General features: G+C 38.3%; 1 protein-coding gene across 4 annotated transcripts in view; it reads left to right on the top strand.

Annotated features, from left to right (window-relative positions):
• The window catches only part of TMEM117 (transmembrane protein 117), a 175,913-nt gene extending 168,894 nt beyond the window's left edge, over positions 1–7,019 (top strand). For all 4 annotated transcript variants that reach the window (XM_079304154.1, XM_079304153.1, XM_079304155.1 and 1 more), the window contains one exon: positions 6,045–7,019. In XM_079304154.1, the coding sequence (XP_079160280.1) occupies positions 6,045–6,682 (638 nt within the window). In that variant the 3' untranslated portion in view covers positions 6,683–7,019. The remainder of the gene's footprint in view (positions 1–6,044) is intronic.
• The last annotated feature ends 16,829 nt before the right edge of the window (positions 7,020–23,848 follow it).

The following is a 23,848-nucleotide window of genomic DNA, read 5'->3' as shown; positions in this document are numbered from 1 at the left end:
CACAGAGAAACAGGAAAAATGACTGAGGCATGGTAGGTTGGGCTGTGTAACCAGATACAGAAACTTGGCATATAATTAATGGGTAATAGAAGAGGAAATGAAAAGCGAGGAACAGTTTTGCATTGTAGAAGAGACAGGGACATTGATGATAATCAGGGATAATCAAAGAATAAACCAGAGTGAAAAACATAAATTAGTGATCAGAAATGCAACCGCCAGCAGTGCTGCTGTTTGAAAACAGGCCAACAAAATAAAACCAATATTTATGCATCATAGTCTTCTGCAGAGAGGACTGGAGTCCTTTCTGATTTTCTAGTGAGAAGGCATTCTTTTAATGAGGATGAGATAATGAATGAAGGCTGAGGAAAATTTTTCCCTGCTCAGCATTAACAAGATCCATTTATTAGATTCACTAGACAAATCAATCCATTTGACTGCACATCACGTATCCTGTCTACTGAGTGCCTGTTTTATCTCAGTGCTGCACCACCCTTTAGGAGATCTAATAAACAGCCCTAACACATGGCACAAGAACCTCCCTTTGGGTAAGTTGTGCTTGAACCATCTGTTCTTGCCATCAGTTCTTGTCCTAGGTTAGGGCATCATGTTGGATAGTTTTCAAGCTCTAGTGACTGGTTGTGTAGATACTTCAATATTCTACTCAAATCAAGGTCTAATAAAAGAAAAAAACTGGATTTAGATAGATTAGATATAGATATAGATATAGATATAGATATAGATATAGATATAGATATAGATATAGATGATATATAAAGTCAAGATTAATGTAATCCAAGCAAAAATGATGCACGTGGATGCAACTGCAGCAGGTGACATGGGGGTAGGACAATGGTAATGACAGGGAAGCAGCTCTAGTTAAGCCCTGTCTAATACACTGAATCCAGAATGTTGAATTTAACCACAGAACTTAAATTTTACAGAGAATTTAAACACAGAGCAAGATGGAAATTAACACTGAAGCCTGAAAAACATTTATTTTAGTACTAGCTATATAGACAAATTCAGTCTGAAAATCTATGACCTGTGCTCTAATTTTTAGAAACTAGAAACCATTTTCTCCATAGTAGCAAGAGGAAAGAAAGCATGGCTGAAGTAACATTTGCCATCCTTTTCCTGGCCAATTTTATCCTTTATTAGTTCTTCCACAGACTTTTTTTAGTCACTGTTGATTGATATAAATAAAAGCAGCCCTATTCAATATTGTTTTTCCAAATAAGCAATGTTCTCAGGAAGGAACAGCTCTAAGGAAAGTGACATTCCAAGGACTCAAGGATTTTAAGCCACCATTCTGTTGGTTTATCCTTAATGGATTTGAGCAAGTTCTGCACAGATGAAGAATTTCTGTTACATGCTCTGTGTTGCCAGTTCTCCTGATTTCATCACAAGTGTTAAGACAGTTGCTTTCTTTTTTTCTTTTTCTTTTTCTATTTCTTTTTCTTTTTCTTTTTCTTTTTCTTTTTCTTTTTCTTTTTCTTTTTCTTTTTCTTTTTCTTTTTCTTTTTCTTTTTTTTCTTTTTTTCCTTTTCCTTTTCCTTTTCCTTTTCCTTTTCCTTTTCCTTTTCCTTTTCCTTTTCCTTTTCCTTTTCCTTTTTTCTTCTTTCCTTTCTTTTTCTTTTTTCTTTTTCTTCTCTTTTCCTTTCTTTATTATTTTTTCTTAAAGACTTGTCTCCTGAATAGAGTGACTAAATGACAATTCCAGCTTTCATAAAATAAAGATCATGACTGCCAAGAAAAAAAATTTAAAGTTTGCTTCTACATAATTCAGTGTCTAAAAGGCAGATAAATACAACACTACTAGGTATATTATTTTAACTACTTTGAACTAGCAACTTTATGCTTTCTTAGGCTTAACTTGTGATTTCTCAATGTTGGCAGTAATATTGAATTAACATGTCCTGACTCTAGCTGATATGCTTCAGTAAAATTTTAAATTTACTATGGAAAGCTTATCTTATTTTTACTGGTAACTGAGTACCTCATTTTACTCTCATTTCTTTGCAACTAGGAACTCCTTGCAAGCATCTACTGAGTATTAAATATTTTCATTCTGTTTTGATAACCAGTTTATTTTAATAAAAAATAATTTGAATTCCTGCATCTGCTTAGCTCGTCTGGATTTCCCTTGACAGATGGTTCATTGCAAAGTGTGTGTTTTCCTTTTTAAGCTGATGTTTATGAAAATCCATAGTGTATCCTAGTTTCTATAATACCCAGGGTAATTTGTAAAACTTAAACGTAAATTTTGTTACTTCAGATTCTTTTGTGGTTAAAAGGCACTGGGGACCTACCTCATACGCTTTCATGGCAGCACAGGATATCCAAGAGCATCTACTGTCAAGTGTGCAGATAATTTTCAAACTGATAATTGTAATGGCTTTGGTATCAAAAGAAATGGGAGTTTTCTCTGGCTGTTTATAACATATTTCTGAGGGCAGATCTGACCCAAGTGCCTTTCCACCCAAAGGAGAAATCATCACCTTCATGGCTGGGGAGTTCCCAGCATGGCTGGCTTGTGAAGTTAAACCAGCACCATGTCTAGACTCAGCCCAAGCTTGCACAGAATAGCCTGAGGGAGTCCAAGGGCAAAACCAGAAAGGTTAGAGGTAAAAACAAAGCTGTCTGTGCACACAGATGTGAAAAAACCTCAGAGGTTTAACATCTTAGATCAACTGAGAGTGGTCTGTCTGTGTGCATGTGTCTAGCTAATAACACTAATGTGACAGAAGATGGGAAGAACATTTCAAATGTTTTACAGCAGTGTCTGAGCAGTTTTAGACACAAATTTTTTTTTGAGATATAAGTCTAAATCAACATTTCCTACACTAGCCTCTGGCTGTGGTTGCACAGCATGAGGCTGCTTGTGTCTAGCCTTATTAAGTGAAATTTTCATGTTACCTCTTGACCTCAGTATAGTTGCTGAGGACTGGCTTTCTTTTGCTGGGAAATGAATGGTCTGTTCCAGAGTGGGCATACAAAAATAAAACTACTCCAGAATCAGCAGCTGGTTTGGAATATCAGGATATATTCCAAATATTGTGTGTGGGACTGCACAAAAATCTTGACAGTGAAAATGTGTGAATTTCTGGAAAAGGGAAAAATGAAAATCCATAGTTCTTTCAAAATGAGAAGAACCCTGGCATTCATGTGCAGTGCACAGTTGTTGAGCTTCAGCAGGGAGGGTAGTTCTGTACAGGCTGGTGTCCAGAGCATGGTCCTGTGACACAGGTCCAAGCTGCCACAAGTGGAGGTTATTGTAGAGTCAAGGTTTCCCTTCTGATGAGTGTTCTAGCCAGGAGGATACAATCCTTTTCAACAGACCTGCTTTCTCAGAAAACAGGTATGAATTTTCATCCACAAATAGTGGCTATAGTCTACAATGCTTATATTTCACAGCCTGACAAGGACACTAACACTCTTCGGTCTAATTTTTCTTTTGGAGGATCTTTGTTGCATCAAATTGCAGTATTCTACTACATTTCCAAATACACCAGATCAGATTCCTAACTCTCCAAATACTACATGTAGCATGTAAAATGTCAGTGCTGTGAAAGGTATTAAGTTATAAAGTTATTAACCAGGTCTCTTTTTAGATAGTGCATGACTGAATGACACAACCTATTTTTCCACGACTTTCTTTATTGTTAACTTAATTGAAGACTGGGTACAATTATTTTCAGTTTGCTGGAATGATTGACTAGCCTTTCAGTCTTGAGAGCTGATCCTCTTACATCCTTCCATTTCAAATTTTGTCTTTGAATAAACCACTTTCCATCCATAAAGGGCTATGTGAGGTCAGGTACATGCCAGTATTCTTGGCCACACAAATTTCATTGTAGAGGCGACCCTACAGCAAAAGTGATACTAATCCTACAGAAACTGGGCAAGAGACAAGTTAAATGACTTCATATTGTGATGGTCCATTTTCCCTTGTCACTTTTCATCAGAAATGAAACTTGAAACATTTTAAAATAAAATTAATATCTATACCTTCATAATATATTTATTATGATCATTTGAAAACTTAAAACTTGAACTTGCTCATGTGCAAGATCAAAGGTTATGATTGACTTTTAATTTGCCTAGCTTGTTTACTATATAACCTTGCTATATGACTTAAAGTTTGCTATAAAAATGACTATGCTAAAATTAAGTTGCAATAGACAATCATTTTTAAAAAGAGTTCTAATGGAGCCGAGAAGGTTTTCTTTCAGCAAAGATTCCCTGGCTTCCTGTAGCAGAAATTAATCTCAAGCTTTGCTCGTAATTTCATTATTGATACATAATGATATGTAATATATAATCATATAATATATTCAATTTATCTAAAACTGAAGTTAGACTTACAGGCCACTAGGATAATACTAGTTTTCTGGAAAAAAAAAGGTGGAATCATATTCAGACAGTGAGAATATAAAAAACAATGATATTACCATTGTGTCCTAAGAAATGGTGGTAAGGTAGAGTCATCTAAGTGCCCAGCTGAGGAAAAGAACAAGAAGTCAGCTATTATATTCTGCTTAACAGCAGCTATTGATCAGTGAATCCTGTGTTTTCTGCTGAAAGACAGTGTGATGGGAAAAATAGAAACATTAAATACATGGCAAACATCCACAGGAAATATCATGCTACATTGTATTGTTATATTATCTCATACTTTAGCATCACTTTCAGTCTCTTGATGTTGATTTAAGTAAGAAATGTTATTGAATGTAGTCATAATAGTCTGAAAAAATAGTTTTCTTTAACATGTCAATTATAAAATTAACAAAATCCCAGTGAGAAATCACAGGATGTTTTCAGTTGGAAAGAACCCTGAGGATCATTTTGTTCCAGCTCTTCTGATGTGAGCAGGGATACTTACCTCTACAGTAATTTTCTCAAAGCCCCATCCAACTTGACTTTGATAGAAGAGTTATTCAGGAATTACAGGATTGTCTGTAAGGTCTTTTCATTTAAGTTTTTTTCTGGACAGTGACAATAACATGAGAGAATAAATATTCTTGTTTGTTTTCAATCTATTTCATCTAAGCCGAAGAGAACTATTAAACATAACTCTCAAATACAAGAAGTTAGTCTTCTTACCCTCCTGAAGAATTCTGATTATACAGGTTGAACACACATACTTTCAGGAACTGGAATCCATTAATTCTGTGCAAGTCACTAGCCTAAGTAATTTGATAGATCCATTTTCTTTTTCACTTGAAGCATGTTTGAATATGATTCCAGCAAAGACCAAGATAATTCATCACCAGCTGGAACATTCTTCATACATGTGTGTATTTTCACTTAGTCCTGACATGTAGATTTGCCAGGTTCTTGGGTTGTGGCAACTTAACTATGTCTAGCTAGAATGTAAGATATGCTTTGAGTGTGAGAATAGTATAATTTGTTATGTGCATTCATAGACACAGATTATATAAAAAGCTAAGATGGCTAGACTCTGAAGTCTACAATCAGCCCTTGCTATTTCTCAAGAATCTCACTGTGATTCTATAAATCACAGTTTATCTGATTGCCCATGCCTGAATATATCTGCACTCCATGATTGGTATATCAAACAACATAAGTATATACTCTTAAAATTCACATAATTACCAACCTCAAAAACCTCAGTCACTTCAGCAATTTCTGGAATATAAATGGTTCTGTCAAATAATGACCTTTTCATGGAAAATGCCCATATGAATATTTTTAAAGCCCTGGAATTAATGCTTTTTTGGGCTTATTGATCTATAAAACATCACCTAGTGATCTAACTAGCTGGTCACTTACAAACTGTAATATCAATTGAATAGATATTCTTCAGTGCTTGTGTTACAAAATTGTTTTGTGTCCAGACCTAATTGTGAAATACTAAGGGATATTCAGCCTAAAACTGACTGTGGTGAAAAATTATTTGCAACTTTGCTCTACAGATCAATGAAAAAACATTCTTTTTCTCTGAGTATTTTTAATGTATAATGGCATTTGTACTGCTTCTAAAATGGATATGTCAGATGACAGAACTTTCTTTTTCCAAACAGGCAAATGGTTTAACTATGGAATTATCTTCCTTGTTTTAATCTTGGATCTGAATATGTGGAAGAACCAAATATTTTACAAACCTCATGAATATGGTCAATATATCGGTCCTGGACAGAAGATCTACACAGTGAAGGACTCTGAGAGCTTGAAAGACCTTAACAGGACTAAGTTGTCTTGGGAGTGGAGATCCAATAACACCAACCCACTGACGAACCGGACCTATGCCGAGGGGGACATGTTCTTGCACAGCAGGTTCACAGGCTCTAGCCTGGATGTCAAATGCCTGGCTTTTATTCCAAGTTTGCTGGCTTTTGCTTTGTTTGGTTTCTTCATCTGGTTCTTTGGGCGATTTCAGAAAACTGACCAAGGCATGGAGAATTTAGACAAATCGTACACAAGAATGAAACGAAAGTCACCATCAGATATGGGAATGACACGAGAAAATACACAGGTGTTAGAAGAACCATTGAATTTTCAAGAGCCACATCTGGTATCCATAAAATCAGACTTAAGTGAAATAGTTTTTAATTCTTCCCTCCTAACTTCTGAAAACTTGAACGCACAACTGAACGAACAAGACAGCCCTTTACAGCAAGTACCAGAGTCCTCTGTCCCTAAGGATAATCCTGTGACATAGAGGAAAATACCCAGGAAAATCAGTTTAAATAAGCAGTTACTTTAAGATTTTAGTTTTACCTTTTGTAAGTTAACATTTACATAGTGTTTAGAATAAGAAACTTAACCTATACCAAGAGGTGCTCAGCATGCTTTTTCTAGGAATTTTGTTTTTTATTTGTATTATAGTACGTGCCTATTGTATATCTAACATTCCTTTATAGATTGCTTCCCAAAATTGCACAAGCTATTTATTAATACATTACCTTAACTGTATAATAGTGTATTAGATGATTACTTGCAGGTAAAAAATTCTACCGTGGTGGTGCCTTGAGACATTAAACTGTTTTTTAACTCAATGCCAGGTGTATAGCACAGTTCTTCTGATCTGTTTTGCAAAGCTTTTTGTATATGGTTGTTTCAAGTATCATTTGATGTCTTGACAGAGGAGATAAATATAGTTATTCCTAAAGAAGGTTTTCTGTTAGGACATCACAACTTGACTTTGTTATTTATTCATCTGTGTAGTCAGAGATTTTGATGACCAGACTGCAGAGAAGCATGTTGATTACCTTTTCATTTTTCTGGCTAGCTGCCAAACACAAATACAGATTTATTATACAGGAAACAGCAGAGACATAATACAGCATGGGTCACTAGTTGTGAAAATATGAGTTTCTCAATCAGTAATAGCAATTATGTGATAATGCCTAATTATGTTTTCCTTAATTAAAGATAAATTGCTCCTTGATTTGAAATTTTGCCCTTCACCTTTTAGAAACAGAGGTGAAAACACATGGTTGAAGCAACTCTTTCCATCATCACACCAACCCCATGCAACATCAAAGAGCCAATGGAGTAATTACAGTAAAGGACAGAAAGCCCATTAAGTCCAGTATTTTTGCAATTCAGTGCAGATATGGTCTGGGTACATGTGAAGCATAAATAGGATCATACTGCTTATAGTCTAATTTCTCCAAATACTGAAGAAATGTTTAAGGTTTTTAATTAAAATAATTTAGAGTTGAATTTCATTACACCTTTTTCTTTCCTTCATTTGTTATCCATGAGTATTCATAACTTGGAATCAGATATAGAGGGAAAATGGGGTTTTTGCTTTTTGGAAGGGGACTTCGTAATGTGAATTTCTCTGCTGTATGAACAAACTATATGCACTATAGAAATTGCACATCTAAAACATCAGAGAGACTCTGATTTGCCTCTAATTTAGCTCTATAAAATTGTTGTTGTAAGTTACCAAATAATAAGTAATTTTTAAGATTGAAATATTTCCCTGTCACTTTCTGGTGTTGCTATATTTTGTCTTTGTGACTTTTTTATCTATGTTGGTTTTGATCTATTTGCTTTTAAGTTTTCAGAATGCTGAATTTAGCATGCATAATATAACTATGCATTTATAACTGTCACTTGAGAGCCAGTTTTAATAAACATCATTCAACAATTGTTGATTAGGAGGCAGGAACACACTCTGTCAGTTTTGAAATTTTTCAAAACATTTTACCCATGCATTGCCCTATTTCAATTGATACATATTTCTGACATTAAAAAAGATAGACAGCATCACAGTGATACAAAAATCTAATATTTTGTTTATTAAGTATTGAATATTTTATCAGGAAAAATTCATTTTATAATCATACTAATTTTTCATCTATTTAAAATTATGGCTAAACCCAAATCTATTTGCTTTTGCCTACTGCAACCTATAAACTTATTTAATTGACTTATGATATAATCAAAGACAAGCCATTAATAAGTAATGATAAAACAGTGTGAGATCCTGCTTGTACTATATAAGAGGTGATATACTGATGTTTGACATTCAAACAGCATTTGATTTCTTAGGTAGATACAGAAATAGCTGTATAATTTTGCAAATACATTCTTCTCTGTATGTTTTGAACACTGAAAACCCAAGTACTGAAAATTTCTTGCTAACTCATTTCTCTATTTGTGCAGAGTCATAGTTAAATATATTTATATGTATGCAGATAATGAAATAATTACTTGAGTCCTACAACCTGCATGATTACTTGACTCTGAGGAAACTGTTATTAAGCAACTGATTTCACAGCTAAAATAATTCCTTGACCTCATATTGATTTAATGCTTTTAAGGTCATTATAAGCCTTCATGAAAGATAGAAAAGCATCAAGTAATACTAGATTTTGCATGAGTATTTAAATTAATGGTCAAGCATAGATACTGCTTATATCATGAATTCATAAGAAGTTTAAATATTCAGTGTAACCACTCACCATGGTCAACTCATCTAGTTAATTAATAGAGAAAGGACTTCTCAGTCATGTAGGAGTCTCATTTGTAATCACAGACATGGATGGGAGAAGAGAGGTGTATTTTCATTCTCCACTTCCAGTGTTAAGAAGCCTGAGTTTGGTGGCTTGCCCCAAGCACCTTCTGAAACAGGCAGAGAACTGGGAGCTGAACACCCTAAAGATGATTCAGTACCTAACTCAGTCATTTAACTCTGCATTACTGAGTAGTGCAACCCTGCAGGAACAGGTTTGTGGAGTTGGTGCTGAGGACCCAGTGCCCACAGTTCATGTATTGCAGGGGTTTGCATCAGTTAACTCTTGTTTGGTCCTAAGGGAGTGAACGAATTATAGTGGCTGGGGTACATGCAGAAACCACATAATCAAAGTTAGAGGAGTGTAAGCAAGCACAATCACAACTTCACTCCTGAGCTGAGCTGCTAATGCAGAGTCATTCTCAGTCTTCTTCCCAAAATGGAAATACTCCTCCTCCAAGCATATTCATTATTGTCAATTGTTCAGTTTTAACATTCTGAAACACTTTGCTAGCTCAAAACAGTCTGAACTAGTCTAGTGCCCATAACTGGGACCTTAATATGAAAATTTGACATTCTCCTGAAAGCCTAACTATTGGGCAAATTTTTTAGGCTTCTATTTCTTTTCCTGAGGATGTTGAAAATTCCATAGGGAGAGACAAACTTGAGGAAGTGTCAGTTTTTTCCCAAACTACATATCTCCATCCTTCCCTCTGTAAAGAGCCATCTAGCAGCTGCCATCACTACAGGGCTGGCCAGTGTCTGCTTTGTCAAAGATCAGATTTGCTACAATACCTCTTTTTTTTTTTTACCATAGGTACATTGTACAGTGGTGGATGATAGACACCACCTAATACAGTACATATATAGAAGATACATCTCTAGGATAAGCACATAAGGTTTATGGGTCCACAGGTGCCCATAAATTGCCTTAGCATTCTCAACAATTACCTTTACTGAGATGGAAATGACATGAAGCAAATAGAAGGTAAGAAATTTTGTAGAAAGTGTCTTAAATATGATAGTCATGCTTATGGAAGTGTATAGATATCTTCAAAAACCACATATATAAAATGCAGATATGTTGTATATTAGGAGTCCAGGGATTAGTTGATTTTGTTGGGAAAACTGCTGAGTTTATCAAGGCAATTTACTACTGCCCTTTTCATGCTACATTGCTCCATCAGTTACTTATTTCAGGTTGTTTCATCTCCTCTGCCTCTACTTACTTTGCAGAGAAAATAGAAGACCAAAGAAAGAGCATTTAATTGCACTGTCTACATCCCCAAGTTATTTCTGTGTCTAATTTATGCAGAAACTATTTTTTTCTGTTTTAAAATATTTCTTTCCTTTCCAGCTAGTATCATACTTTGGGCTACTGCACTGTATTACAGTATGTGTTAAATTATTGCTTTTCCTGCATTGAACAGCATCCATCATGACAACCACCTGTAAACAATGAGCAGACACCTCACAAAGACTGGGAAGGCAGCAACTCAGTTCCTTATTAGACTGTCAAGCTCATTTTTCCACCAGTGAGCAGGTTATGACTCTCTAGTAAAAGATGTAACAAATTTTTAGTACGCTGGCCCTAATTTTAAAAACCTTCTAAAAGGAACTCAGTGGGAGAGGACTTTTTATTTTAGACTATAAATCTGAAGTAGTTGCATTCTGCAAGCAGAGTGTTTCAACTTTTTAGGGTGCATTTAAGAGTAACCAACAAACTTTGTGCAGATTGCAAGAACCATAAAAATTAGGTCACACTGTGCATACAATATGAAGGAGATTCACTTCATGCTTCCAGGCACAGGAAGGAGAGAAAACACTTTTATCAGATGTTTGAGTGGTCCTGTGCTTGGGATTACGGATGGTGACATGCCAAGATTCAAATTGTATTTATTAACAAACAGTTACAGTACCTTTAGCAGCAGAGTGGTCCTGCAGCATGAGACAGACCAGCTTTTCTGCCACACACTCCCTGTCCTGTCCATCCATTCTAAATGGCAAAGACAAAGGAGCTGTTCTTTCCCTGTGCACTCAAAACTGCCCCATGGAGAGTCTGGGTCACCTGAGTGTGCTGTGACATGTTATTGCAATGCCTAATGTACAACTCCAAGGGCAAGAAGGGCTTGGAGTTGTATATTAGTACAACCAAAAAGGACAACCAAGGGCAGGCAGAAGGAGGGGAGTCTGGTCTGTCAGTTTTATGGCCTTGAGGTACAGAATGTCACTTGTGTGACTATTTCAGAAGCGAATCAATATAAGTAGAAGTCCTGTTTATAGAAACACAGAGGGAGAAATGGACAGACAGGAAATCACTAGAAATCTTTGCCATCCCCTTCAGATATTCAAAGAAAAGCAGCAAGTCCCTGTTTTCAAATGTTCACAAACGGTTCCCAGCTTCCAGATGACTTTTGGGTGAGCAGCTCTTCTGGGTAACTAAGTTTTAACACCATCATAATTCCCTCCTAACACTTCCTCTGCATAGGGGATGTCAGCAGCTTTTCACTGTTTGGGGGAATGGAATAGTTTTCTGAAAAGGAAGTGGGAAAGAAATTGTAAGGGAGATGCTCCATGAGACTGGTACTCTCCACAGCAAACTTCTTGGAGAAAGGAAAAGCATGAATCCAGCTGCTTTGCAAAGAGGAGTGAAGTAGCAAAATCAAATCCTTTCAGAAATATATCTTATATCAGCAGGACAGTCACAGAGATGCTTCTAATCTCATGCTTTTCCTTTAATGTGTAGCAACTGGGGTGTGCAGAAGAGAAGCTTATCTGATTCCTGCAGGCAGGTTATAGACCCAGCTCTCATGCTGTTTGTGGCATCTGGAACACTTCTCTTTGTATCCAATTCCTTCTTCTGTTCATTTTTCTCTACCTTTCCCCCCCCCCCCCCCCCCCCCCAAAGTTCATTTTAATTCATTCTTCTGTTTTCATTTCCAATAAACTTTTATTGTTAGTGACCTAAACAGCAAGTGATCCTCCAAAGGCCCATGACTGGTGTTATTGATTTGGTACCATCTGCACCTCTCTCCCTCCCTTTCAATAGAGATAAACATCAATGGTCACTGCTCTGAGACACTGCATGCCTTGCTGACCTTTCCTTTGAGGGCACATAAAGGCATTTGATGTGCTGGTGGCTACTAGGTCTTTTGGTCAAGAAAACACATACTCAGAGTTTCAGTATTTAATTTTTCACAGAATCACTTGCTGAAGGCAGATATAGCTTGAACCTACAACAGCTAGAATTAGAATAATCCAAAACTGCAGTGGTTCCAGCTGCTCTAGACATTTGAGGACTTTTTGAGGTTCATTCTCTGTCAGCTGTGGCAGCATTGCTGAGGATGCATGTGTGGTTTAACTTTAGTGTCGTCCAATAATAGCACAAGTAGAGATAATTTGCAGTAATCATTGTTTCCATGTTTCCATGGTTACTGGAGAAATTTCTATTTTTGCTTTAGCTATAAAAAACCAGTATGTCTTCCAAATTCTTTGCAAGGTTAAAGTTAAATTATGAATAGATAATCTAGCCATTTTTGCTTCATCTGTGCAACCTACTTACTCCCTTTTCACCCTTTCCATCAATTTTGATCTGCTGATGCATAGCAAAGCTACTCCTCAAAAATAATCCCAAAGGAGACAGCAAAATCAAATTCTTTCCTATGAGGTTCTGGATCCTGGAGAGATTTCAGATATCATTCATTCATTCACCAAAAAAAAAAAAAAAAAAAAAAAAAAATTTATTCTAAGGTCTAAAAAGTTTTATTTATATAAAAGCAGTTAAAGCAGATGCAATAGAAGTTGGCAGTAACCTCCTGCTCCATTTTAACAGCAAGTCTGCCTACAAGGGCCAATATAATTATTTGTTGAACCTGTCAGTTACAGATGGGTTTAGGATGTAGTATTTAATGAAACTTCCATGGAAATCTGCATTGTTGCACTTAAAAAATGGAGTGGGCTTTTTTCAGCTTTCAAGCCCAGGCCATACCTCTACCACCTAAGAGAGCACAGTGACAGCTCCTTAGTTAACACCCAGTCTGTACCAAAAGTCATATAGGACCATTCACAGATAGAAGCTCAGATCTAGGTGAGCTATATGGCTATTTGAGGTCACTGCTCCTGAGCAAAGTAGTCTTGTTGCTCTGAGGAGTGTCACAAACACACAGTGTGTTACTGCTCTAACTAGACTTCAAAGGTGTCTGCTTCATTTGGATGTACTTTAGTGCACATGGAGGAATAAATGCAGATAGCCCACATGTCCCTTCTGGTGTTTTAAAGGCTCCAGCTTTTCATCACAGAAATGTCCACCAACTTTTTAGAGAAGTTAACCAGGAAATGTACAAGACCTTTCCTAGAGAACTCTGCTCCATCTTCTGTGGTCACTGTATTTTACTAAAACTACCCACTCATTGTATTGCACTTGTAATGACACCATTGTCACATATAAATCTTTCAGACAACCAAAGAGATTGGAAAGGAACTGCTTGAAAATTTGCAATGCAAAAGAAATGCAAAAGTAGAGAAAAATTAAAGGCTAAGGCATGAAATAATTCACTCCATTTCATACATGTCAGGTATGCCTGCTTGCCTATTTTATTAGGAGTTTCGTCTTTCTAGTTTGTTGCTGTCCAATGTTTTCTTTGCTGTATGAGATTCACATATACATGGACATGGCATGAAATATCCCAGGATTAGGCATATTTCACCCTTGCATACATTTCAGCTGGAGAAATTAGGTTTTTGAAATCAGAAGGCAGTTTTGTTAGCACCAGATCCCCATTGTCTCATGCCATGAAGCTGCCTCAGGGTAACCACACTGGAAATGGAGATACCTCACTTCTTCCTCAATTGCCTTTTGGAGTTTCCTTCAGAAGAAACCAGTCTGGTTTCAGATACTGTGATCTGGAAAACAGACTTCAACAGTGCTTCAAGTAAAAGCAAATAACATGCAAAGGAGTTACAAAGCATCTCTTTTATCCCCTTGAATGGTGACAACCTATTGTTCCTTTGCAAATGATATTTTGCAAAAAGGAACTAGTTAAATTCCTTTTCATAGTAATAGCAAAGACTGACAGTGTTTTTGTGATGGAAACTTCAAAATTTATACTGGATTGTGTTTTCCTTCAACTCTATCAAGTGTCACTGAGGAGCAATGCTGGGGGTTCAAAAGACGAGCAACAAAAAGTATTCTGCTATTGTGTTCCTGTCATGTACACTGTGAATGCATGAATTTTTTCTTGAATGGTGAAACAGAGAGACCTGTAAAACAAAAATCTATTTGCAATGGGATTCTGCACCTAGAGTCCTGATTCACAGTCTCCTCTGAGATGGGGAAGTCTGTCAGTATCAGATTAAAAAATCTGCCAGTATCAGATTAGGGACAAGATGAGGAAAACCATTCACCCAGTGAGATCACACGAGAACAGCAGAAAGTGACAAGTACTGTGCTACATCTCTGCCTGCACAGCAAGGCTGGAGAGTTCTGCCAATCAAGGTCAATCTGTGCAGATGGAGGGAATGGTGAAAGGCAGGTGGTGGGACAAGCACTTTTAAACACATGTATCTGCTGGCAGCTTTATCATCCAAACTTAAGATTTTCTTCCTCCTAGTTGCTTGAGCCAAAACTTTACTTTGAATAGTATTGGGGGATGTGAGATTGCTAGAATTCTGTCCTGCTGACTGAATCTTTTTGGAGATTAATTCAAAGACACCTCGAGTTTTAATAATATAAATTGGATTTTTTTTTTTTTTTTTGAGAGAAAAGCCTGGATAATCTTTCCTCACAGCTTGGGAGGTCTACCAAATAGCATAGCAACATTTTCAGAGTTCTAACTCTGAAGAAAAAAAAAATTCTAAAACAACCTAAAAAGGGGAAAACTAAAATGCCTCAGCCTCTTAGATAACTATAATATATTGAAGTCTCTATTCTCTATTCTGACAGTTTGTAGAAACCTGAAGTGCTTACATCATACAGCACAAAGTTATTTCAGGAATATTCTTGTTTTTGTAGAAGGAATGACTTTGAACTATGAGCAGATTCACAATTCAATTTTGAAAGAAATCCATGTTCCCCTCCCAGAATGATCCACAGCTGGGACTGGTGTAAGTGGTCTGGTTTCACCCCTTGCACAGTCCAGGGATTTACAGAAAATTAATAGATTTTTCAGTCCTTGCTGCAGGCGTGGCCTGAGAAGTCAGCTTTGTGTGCTGAGCTTGCATAGGTCCTGTGGTGCAAAAGGATTTGCAGATTCTGCTAACATTCTGTCCAACTTTGATCACACTTTCTCTGACTTGTTTTGCATCATTTCTTTGAATTGTCCCTGCTGTCTAATCAATGATGAACTTCCTACACAGACCATTGAACTCAAGAGGCCTTAAGCAATGTCCCTGAATTCACCCTAGATACAAGGGTGCACTTGTGTTCCATTATTCCCTTTGGCTGAAGGATGTAGCCCCATTACAGAGAAGCATTTCCTTAAAAACCCCCTGAAACCTTTCAAGAGAACTGATTGCATCATAGAAAGTTTCTGAGCAGCTGTGTGTGTTGGAGGGGTCTCCCAGGAGTCAGCTCCTGAGAGAACCCAGGGATACCACACGCTTGGTTTGCAGCAGCACTGGGAACTTCAGACACACTGGAAAAAATAAGTAAATTCCATATAATTGAGTGCATTTTCTAATTCAAAAACTATTGCACCTTACATATCCCAGCAGGGGAAATTATGGCTGCAGCCATGGGGAAAATACAAAGAGGATGTTTTTAGGAGTGACTTGAGGGGCAACCTTTCTATGAAGGACGTGAGGGATTTCCTGGGGTGTCACTGATGTTGCTCAGTAGTACTTGAAGAGTTTCAACCTGCCCATAGTGTTGTGAGCTCCCACTTGTGGTTTGCTCTAGCTGGGAGGTTTCTCCTGCAATGAGGATGGTTATCTCTGGTAGTACTGAAACTCTTTTTTTCCTTTTCTGGATCCAATTAGCCTAGAGATGTTACCAGTCATCTTCCATGACTTGCAGGAGTCAGTTGCTTGAGCAGTCTTTATCTCACAGACAGACCAAACTGAATTTCTTGTGCAGTGTCACAAGATCCTTTCCAGGATTAAAAAGTAATGTGTCAGCAGGCACCTGGATCCAAGCATATACCCTTCTTAGAGAGGCATCAGATGTGACACAAGCAGGGCGTGTGGGAGGATCAAACACCAGACAGTAACAGGCTACCAAGAGCATATCAGCAGCTGAGTGTCTAAAGCAGCAATCTGTTCAAACAGCAGCCAAGTGCACAGAGTACTCGGGGTAAGAAGGGTCAGATCCACAACTTCTTTAATGTTTTAAAATGGCTTTCTGGGACTTTTCAGAGCACTTCTACTGGCAACTAAGATGTAATCAATGCTGGAAATGGAGGAAAAGGACTGAGTTACAGTAGTAAAAATCTGTTACAAAAGTGTACTGCATTGGCAAATCTCGATAGATGTGGGTGCTCAACCCTTTTGAGACCATGAATATACATGTAGGTGGCAAAACACAGATTTGAACTTTAGCTGAAAAGATTGAGAAACTGAGGTGTTTTGCATGTACCTGTTATTATAATGATTTTTTTTTTCAGCTCTCAGCCTTTCTCCCTCTTTTCTGTCAGAACTGTGGCATCTGGTAGCCTACAGGAAGCATCAACATGCTGCAGTATGTCACGGCTAAGACTGTAATGCATGTGTAAGAGGTGAATGACCTTTGCATTGGGTAGAGCTTTCAAGTCAGAGAAGAAATGGAGTCTGTCCCCTAGAGTTTTTAGCCCAAAAGCACAATTTCCACATATTGGCACAGTCTAACTTCAGTACTGAACTAGTCTGGGGTAGCAACCACCTGTGACCTGTGGACTAAATTTCAGGATTCCCAACAGACCCTGTGTTATTCTCCAGTCTGTTCAACAGGTTCAGAGAAAGGTAGTTTGATACACTTTGAGTAAAGTGTGGGAAAAACAACAAAATTCTCAGGAGGCTCAATAACAAACTTTTACTTGCAAACTTTAAACTATTAAGGTAGAATAAGATATCTGACAAAGTTTACAACAACATCCAGACTATGTAAGATATTTCACAAGTTTTGACTTGGCAAACTTAACCAACTATAACCTTATTCAGATACAACAAGGAATTGACTGGAGTTTTTTTAGTATTATAATATTTTGAGAAGTTAGGAGAAGAAAGAAAGAAAGGAAAGGAAAGAAAGAAAGGAAAGGAAGGAAAGGAAGGAAGAAAGGAAGAAAGGAAGAAAGGAAGAAAGGAAGAAAGGAAGAAAGGAAGAAAGGAAGAAAGGAAAAGGACAAAAGTAGAAAGATATTACCTCTCATAGATCCAGTGAATGAATGTTGAAATTTCGATGTCCCTTGGTTAAAGCACTGGTTGCAGTGTTGATCCAGTAGAGACTGGGGAAAGGGAAAGCCTGTGAAACACAGAGTTCAGTGGGTTAATACATGTTCAGATATAGCTGGGAATGCCCAGCTCCCCTGCCAGGGAAATGTTAGTGTCTGGTGTAACACTGTGGATCATGACCAGCCTCTGATGGAAGGCCCCAAGAAATGAGTCTGTGGGTGCTTCAGGGGTCTTTGATGGTTTATGGCACCTCCCAGGACATGACAGCTGTCTCTCATCTCAGTGTTGTTAGCCAGTTAAGCCCACTCAAAAGGAATTAGCACCTTCAGACCTATGTGTAAATGTCCCAGTACTTTCCCAAAGGGAACTTTTCATACCTGAACCAGTTGTGTAAGGGAGGACATGATAAAAAGCACTATTCTATTTGGTAGGATCTGCTTCTTATTGTCCTCTTCCCTTATCTGGCTCAAAGCCCAGTTTTTTGTGAAAAAAAATTTGATTTGTCATCGTCATCCTCTGGGGCTCATCCCCTCTGCACCTGGACCATTACCTGGCACATTGACAGCAAAGCACCCCTGCTTTTGCAAGTGGCCAATTGTTTGAGCCATTAACCATTGCATTTCAGTCTCTCACACCCTGAAAAAAAGAAGTTGAGAAAGCAGAGTACACTTTCTAGGAGGCCTCTATTGTCTTTAAGCATCTCCTGGGATAACCCACTGTCCTTACACCCCTCTGGTTGTTATGTCCCACAGACTTCACTCTTTTTATTAGATTTGTACATTTTCATAGCTAGCTCTGCATTTATGTGTGTGCATGTTGGGTTGTACAGTATCTGAAGGGAAGGTACAAAGATGATAGAATTAGGGTCTTTTCAATGGAAAGATGAGAAAATAAGAACAAATTGAACACAGGAGGCTCCCTCAGAGTATCAGGAAACAATGTGTGACATGTTGCTCAGGAAGGTTCTAGAGTCTCTTTCCTTTGAGAAATTTAAAAGCCATCTGAATATAGTCCTGGACAACAGGCTTTACATAGCTCTGCTTGAGTAGGGGATTTGGGCCAGAAGACCTACAACCAACCTAAACCACTTTGTGATTCTCCAATTCAGTGAAATTATCACACTTTTACAGGTGTTTTCAAAGTTTGTCTCACATTTTTCTTGTCTCTCAGTACAGATGTGACTCTAATATCTTTACTATAGCTGCAAATAAAACAAAGCTCATATACCTGATGGATACTTACTGAGACATTGGTCAAGAACACCAAAGACAAGCATTTTAAATGACCAAAGAATGTTTCAGTGATTTGCTTGTAACTGCAAGTTTCCTGCTTGCTACTAGAAAGGTTGTTAAAGATTTCTGTACAACAAATGTTCACTTCACAGGTACTGCTCATGGGGAACTCCTCACACTCTCTGCTTTCTGTACACCACCACTAATCATTGCAAAGCCCTGTTTTGCCATGTGATGTATGTGAAAAGGAGAATGGGACAAAAACAGAGCACATGGATACTGGCATAGGAAGACTTAACTCTGCACTGGAAAAATTTTGACCTCACCTCTCCTAGTCCAGTGCAAATACTGTTCAGTTAGCCAGTGCCTAGTTCCAGTGTTTCACCCTCTATGTGGAAATTCTTGACTTTGGGGATATAGACAGCCTGGCTGGTGCAAACCATACTCTTGTCATAGTCCAGCTCAGGATTACCATCCTCAGAAACCTCTTCCCTATAGTTCCCACTTCATGGCTTAGTCCACCAGGCTGCTCATGAGATTCAGAACCAGTTGGCTGTCTGTGCTGGAGCCAGCCAAATGCTCCTCAATCAGACAGCAGCAGGTTATTTACACTCACTGCCAGTGTAAGGGAAGAGTGGAAGCTGGTGCTGCTGGGGTCCTAAGGTTGGAGGGGAGCTGCTGCTCCCCTCTGTGTCTCTCTACCAGTGAGAACACACTCAAAAATCCTCCCCACAATGCCCATGGATGTCACCATGCTGGCTGCACACAGCTGGTTCACATCATCTGGGCAGGCTGCTGCTGGCAGTATTGGTCTCACCACTGCAGTATGGTTGCAAATTTTATTGTAATGTAGGTGAGCATAGCTAAAGGCAAGGGACTAAGACAAAGCTCAGCCCATTTTGTCTCCTGAAATCCTCTCTGTCTTACCAGAGTAATTCCAGCTGGAGCTGCTGCAGTAATGCTGATCATAATGTTAATGGGAAAGACATATTCCTGAAAAAAACCTCCACCTCAAATCACTGTAAGAGTGATTTGAAATGGACCTGCACAGAATAAGTGTGCCATGCTTGGGTCCAGATAGATGTGGGAAAGGAAGAAAAAGGATGCAGCATAGGGGATCAAAAAGACATCTTCAGCCAGGGGAGCAGGGATAAAGACAGCTGCAGTGAGGGCTGCAGTGAGGATCATGTCTGTGGCTGATGCCAGGTGACATCTCTGAGCAGCTGATGAGTCATGAGTTCAGAGAGAAAGCACTGGCACATGCTCTGCAGAGCCCAGTTGCAGAGGCAATGTTCTCAGCTGCAGGTTGAGGATGAGGGCACATGCTAAGAATTGCTGAAAATTAACTGATCAAGATAGCCAACAGTTTAGGAAACAAGTCAAAGCAGTACAGTGAAGTTTAAGTGTTTCCTCCTCCACGCTAATTAGTCAATTGTTAAAAGGCTGTCAAGATTCTCTTTCACAGCCTCTGTACCCCATCCTCACTTACAGTGTTTTCAGGTGTTGCTTCTTTCAAGAAAATAAAGAATCAAATTAACATGCTGACTGCAAACTGTCACTCACAGTCTCAATTCTTGGCTGTTGTGTCTCGTTCTCAGTATCTCTGCTTGCCTTGCCTTGTTGAAAGATAAACTCTTTGGGAAAAGAGCTGCTCAATGCCCTGGGCTGTAGTGAGAAGAAACAGTTTCTCAACTGCATACAGAATTACCAATAACAAAAATATCCTTTTTCTTATTTATGCTTGACAGTTTTCAGGAGTCAATGTATCATGCACAAGTTGTGTGGTTATGGGTGAAAAAATAGCTTATAGCTACTTGCATGAGTGATGATGCATTGCCAAGTAAAAAAAAGTCATAATTAGTGATAATATATGAATTGAATGCTAGACTCCCATGGTTTGGTGCTCAGACACTGATTTATGATTTACAAAAATAGCTTATAGCTATGATCTCCATGCTACCATTACACCAAGCCAATATTTCATCTCATTCTGTACATCCCCTGAGAATGTGAAGTGCAATCTGAGCATGCAATCATCCAGAAAAGGAGGAAGCATTGCTTTTATGTCATGGTTTATTTTCCTTTCTTAACTCTGATTTCTACCTTGAAGTTAGACCAGCTAAAAATGAATTGTGCAAATGTTGTTTCTTTTCACTTTGTGATGTCTATAACAAAATGATTTTTAAATTTCATTTCTGGAAGAACTGTTATGCTTAACAGAAGTAAGCTTCAAAAAGTACAGTAGGGAACATTATATTCTCTCTTTGCCTTTGTTGATGTATGGTGTCATTGATTTTGAGCTTTCAACTAATATCACACAAAACAGAGCCTTTCTGCTGAATCAGCTGCACTTCAGTAGTTGTAATTGGAAAGAAAATGGATCCATACCTCACTATATTTACTTCCTCAAACCTGGATCCCATAACTTTCTCTCAGTCATTTGAGAATCTTTATGCAGTCCCATGTTTCATAGTTTAGTGCAGCCATCAGAGAAATCTGTGGCATTGTTTGCTCCTGGTTTCAGTCTCTGAGTCACAGGAACACTGCTTTGGGTTTGAACTTCCTGGTCTCAGTTTAAAATTTTGGACCCAAAACCTCAATGGGAAATGGAGGGTAATGCCCCTGATCTCACAGAGCTGCACTGCAGTAAAGCACAGAATGCAGGGCTGTGTTGGCAAGGCCATGGAGTGCCCAGGCTCAGACCAGGGGGGCTGTTTTTGCACCCTAGCTCTGCACATGAGCTGGCTGCCCCAGACATCTCCAGTCTGAGGGAACTGCGTGTGGCAAAGCAGAGGGAAGACCCAGACTGAGGTTTTAGTTTCATCACCGGACCCGGACTGGTGGGCATCTTAAGAGGATTAATATAAAAGTATTGCACAGGTCTGGTTTGCATTCTGCTGCTTTCCACAGTCTGTGAAGGGTCTGAATTTGCACACAAATTCCCTTTGTGAGCTGAGCTGCCTCTATAGCTCTCCTGAGGGTGACATGTGGAAAATGGAGTACCTGCATTTAAATTTTAAATTTCTTGTATTACATGGGAATTACCATTAGTATTACTATACTGACAGTGCTTTAGATCCACTAAATGCCAGCACTGGCTTTCTTGAAGCCAACTTTACAACCATCTCCTCTGCAGTGACATAACTGTGAAGAAACTGTTGTGGAGAACTTTTCATACTCTCAGCCACTGTTAATACAGAGACAAAATAATTTCAGGGTTTTTATTTTAAAAAGCAGTGTCTCTGTGGAAAAAATAATGTGTAATAAGCACTGTGAGTAGGACTGCCAACCAGAGTGAAATGGATAATTCTTATTTGATATTCCCATACATTACATAATTCACTTGGCAACCACAAGATCTGTTTATCTTTTAATACTCTTATTTGGATGTGATTGTGATATTTTTTGCATAAAAGTAAAAAATCAATGCTTTCACTAATATTGTTTAAAATTTAGTCAATGCATTTCAAAATATAACCTTTTACATCTCTCTTCTAATTTTGAAAATACTCTTTATATTAATATCAGTATTCTCCCAGGTCATAGTATTAAAAATTACTCTTTAATGTGTATCCACAAAGCAGAAAAACAAACCTTTTCTACTGCCAATTGGTTCTCCACCAACTTGTTCTGCAACAAATACAAAGAGCAATGCCATGCAGCCAAGCAGGGATACTAATTTCATCAGCAGGCATGGCAGTGTACTTGCCAGGTTTTTGTAATCCAAATTCTCCTGACACCTTTTTTTGGAAGGGTCAGCATAAGTCAGGTTGACCATAAATTCAGAACACTTCTTTTATTACGTGGCTAATCTCAACATTCAGTGAGCACATGCAAAAGGAACCACTTTGAGGATTTATAGCTGTACTTGGTAAGTGAGGAGGTACAAGAAATACAGCAGAGCCAGCAAGACTTTAAAGTTCTTCTGTGATAGATCTCACTGAGAGAAAGTACTGAAAAGCTGTCAATAGCTCCTTGTAAACAGGAGAGCTTGAAATAGGGAAAACATGTTTTTTCTCCTGTCAGAGTGGCACAAAGGCTTGGCTGAAGCCCTTGCCTGGCCTATCCATCTGGCTGGTGTGAGAAATGAGATATCGATTTTTCTGATACCATACGATCACAAACTAAGAGGAGCCACAAGCCTAGCAAACAACACACAGTTTATTACACTCCAAATGAGATGTTGGAAAACTTTTGCAACACATATCTTTTTATTTACCAAACAAATCTTGATTCACATTATTAACCAAAGAAATGTAGAGCACACACTTCTAGACTTGCTTCTGGTAAAAATTGATGTAGTTAGGAATTGGCTTACATGCTGCAGCATCCCATGCTACAGTGGATTTGTTCCTGAAAGGAAATAATTCCTTTGTTAAAAATATGGATGTCAGCACACAATTTTTCAGAATCATTCCAATAGATTAGAAACACAGTTGCTGCTCATTTCAGGGAAATGTGTGCAGCCAAATCCATTCTGTATCCTTGAAATTATTAATCTAAGCACCCAGAATGATCTCTTCCCTAGAAAACAGCGTACAGGAGGAAATCAGAATGAAAAATATAATTTATTACATATTGCATGACATTACATTATATTATGAAATCACAGGGTAAAGACAAGAGTACCTGTAAGTACTTACAAGAAATTAAGATCTCAATATACAAGAGCATAAGATACTTCATTCTTTCTACTCAAAGTCACTTAGCTACAAGAATCAAAACAGAGTAGTCTGAAGATCCAGAAACAAGTGTGGGAATGAGAACAGTGTGCTCCTGGCAGCAGTAGGAAGTTTGCATTATTTTATCTCCGCTAGAGAGATAGGAGCTCAAAACTTTCTTAATAAGCCAAGAAGCTCTGGAGGGCTGCAGTTTCCCATAGGAAAAACATCTTTAAATCATAGACCAGATCTTTTAAGGATAGTCCAGGACTCACATCCTAGGCATCTGTTCTGCTGACTGCCATTACTTTAAATAGCCAGGGCATTAGCCTGTCTGCATTTAAATGAGCAAGGGGATAAATAGGCCTTTTTCAGTTTCCCAAAGTGTTGCCAGTGAGAAGGACAAAGCCCCAGCAGGACAGCCCCAGTGAAAGGCACAGATCCCCAGGGGCAGCAGGCAGGGAGCTGTTCTGCTCAGAGCACTCTGGGGAACTGATGCTCCTCCTGACAAGTGGCTTTCTGAGAGCTGTTTTGGAGCAAGCCAGTTCCTCAATATTTCCCCCCAAAAAACTAACCCAAAATACAGAGTGATCCTGACCCTGCAA

The sequence above is a fragment of the Erithacus rubecula genome (assembly GCF_903797595.1).
Source record: "Erithacus rubecula genome assembly, chromosome: 4".
In the NCBI taxonomy this organism is placed as follows: Eukaryota; Metazoa; Chordata; class Aves; order Passeriformes; family Muscicapidae; genus Erithacus; species Erithacus rubecula.
The sequence above is the reverse complement of the archived record's forward strand: the minus strand, read 5'-3'. Positions and strand labels throughout refer to the sequence as shown.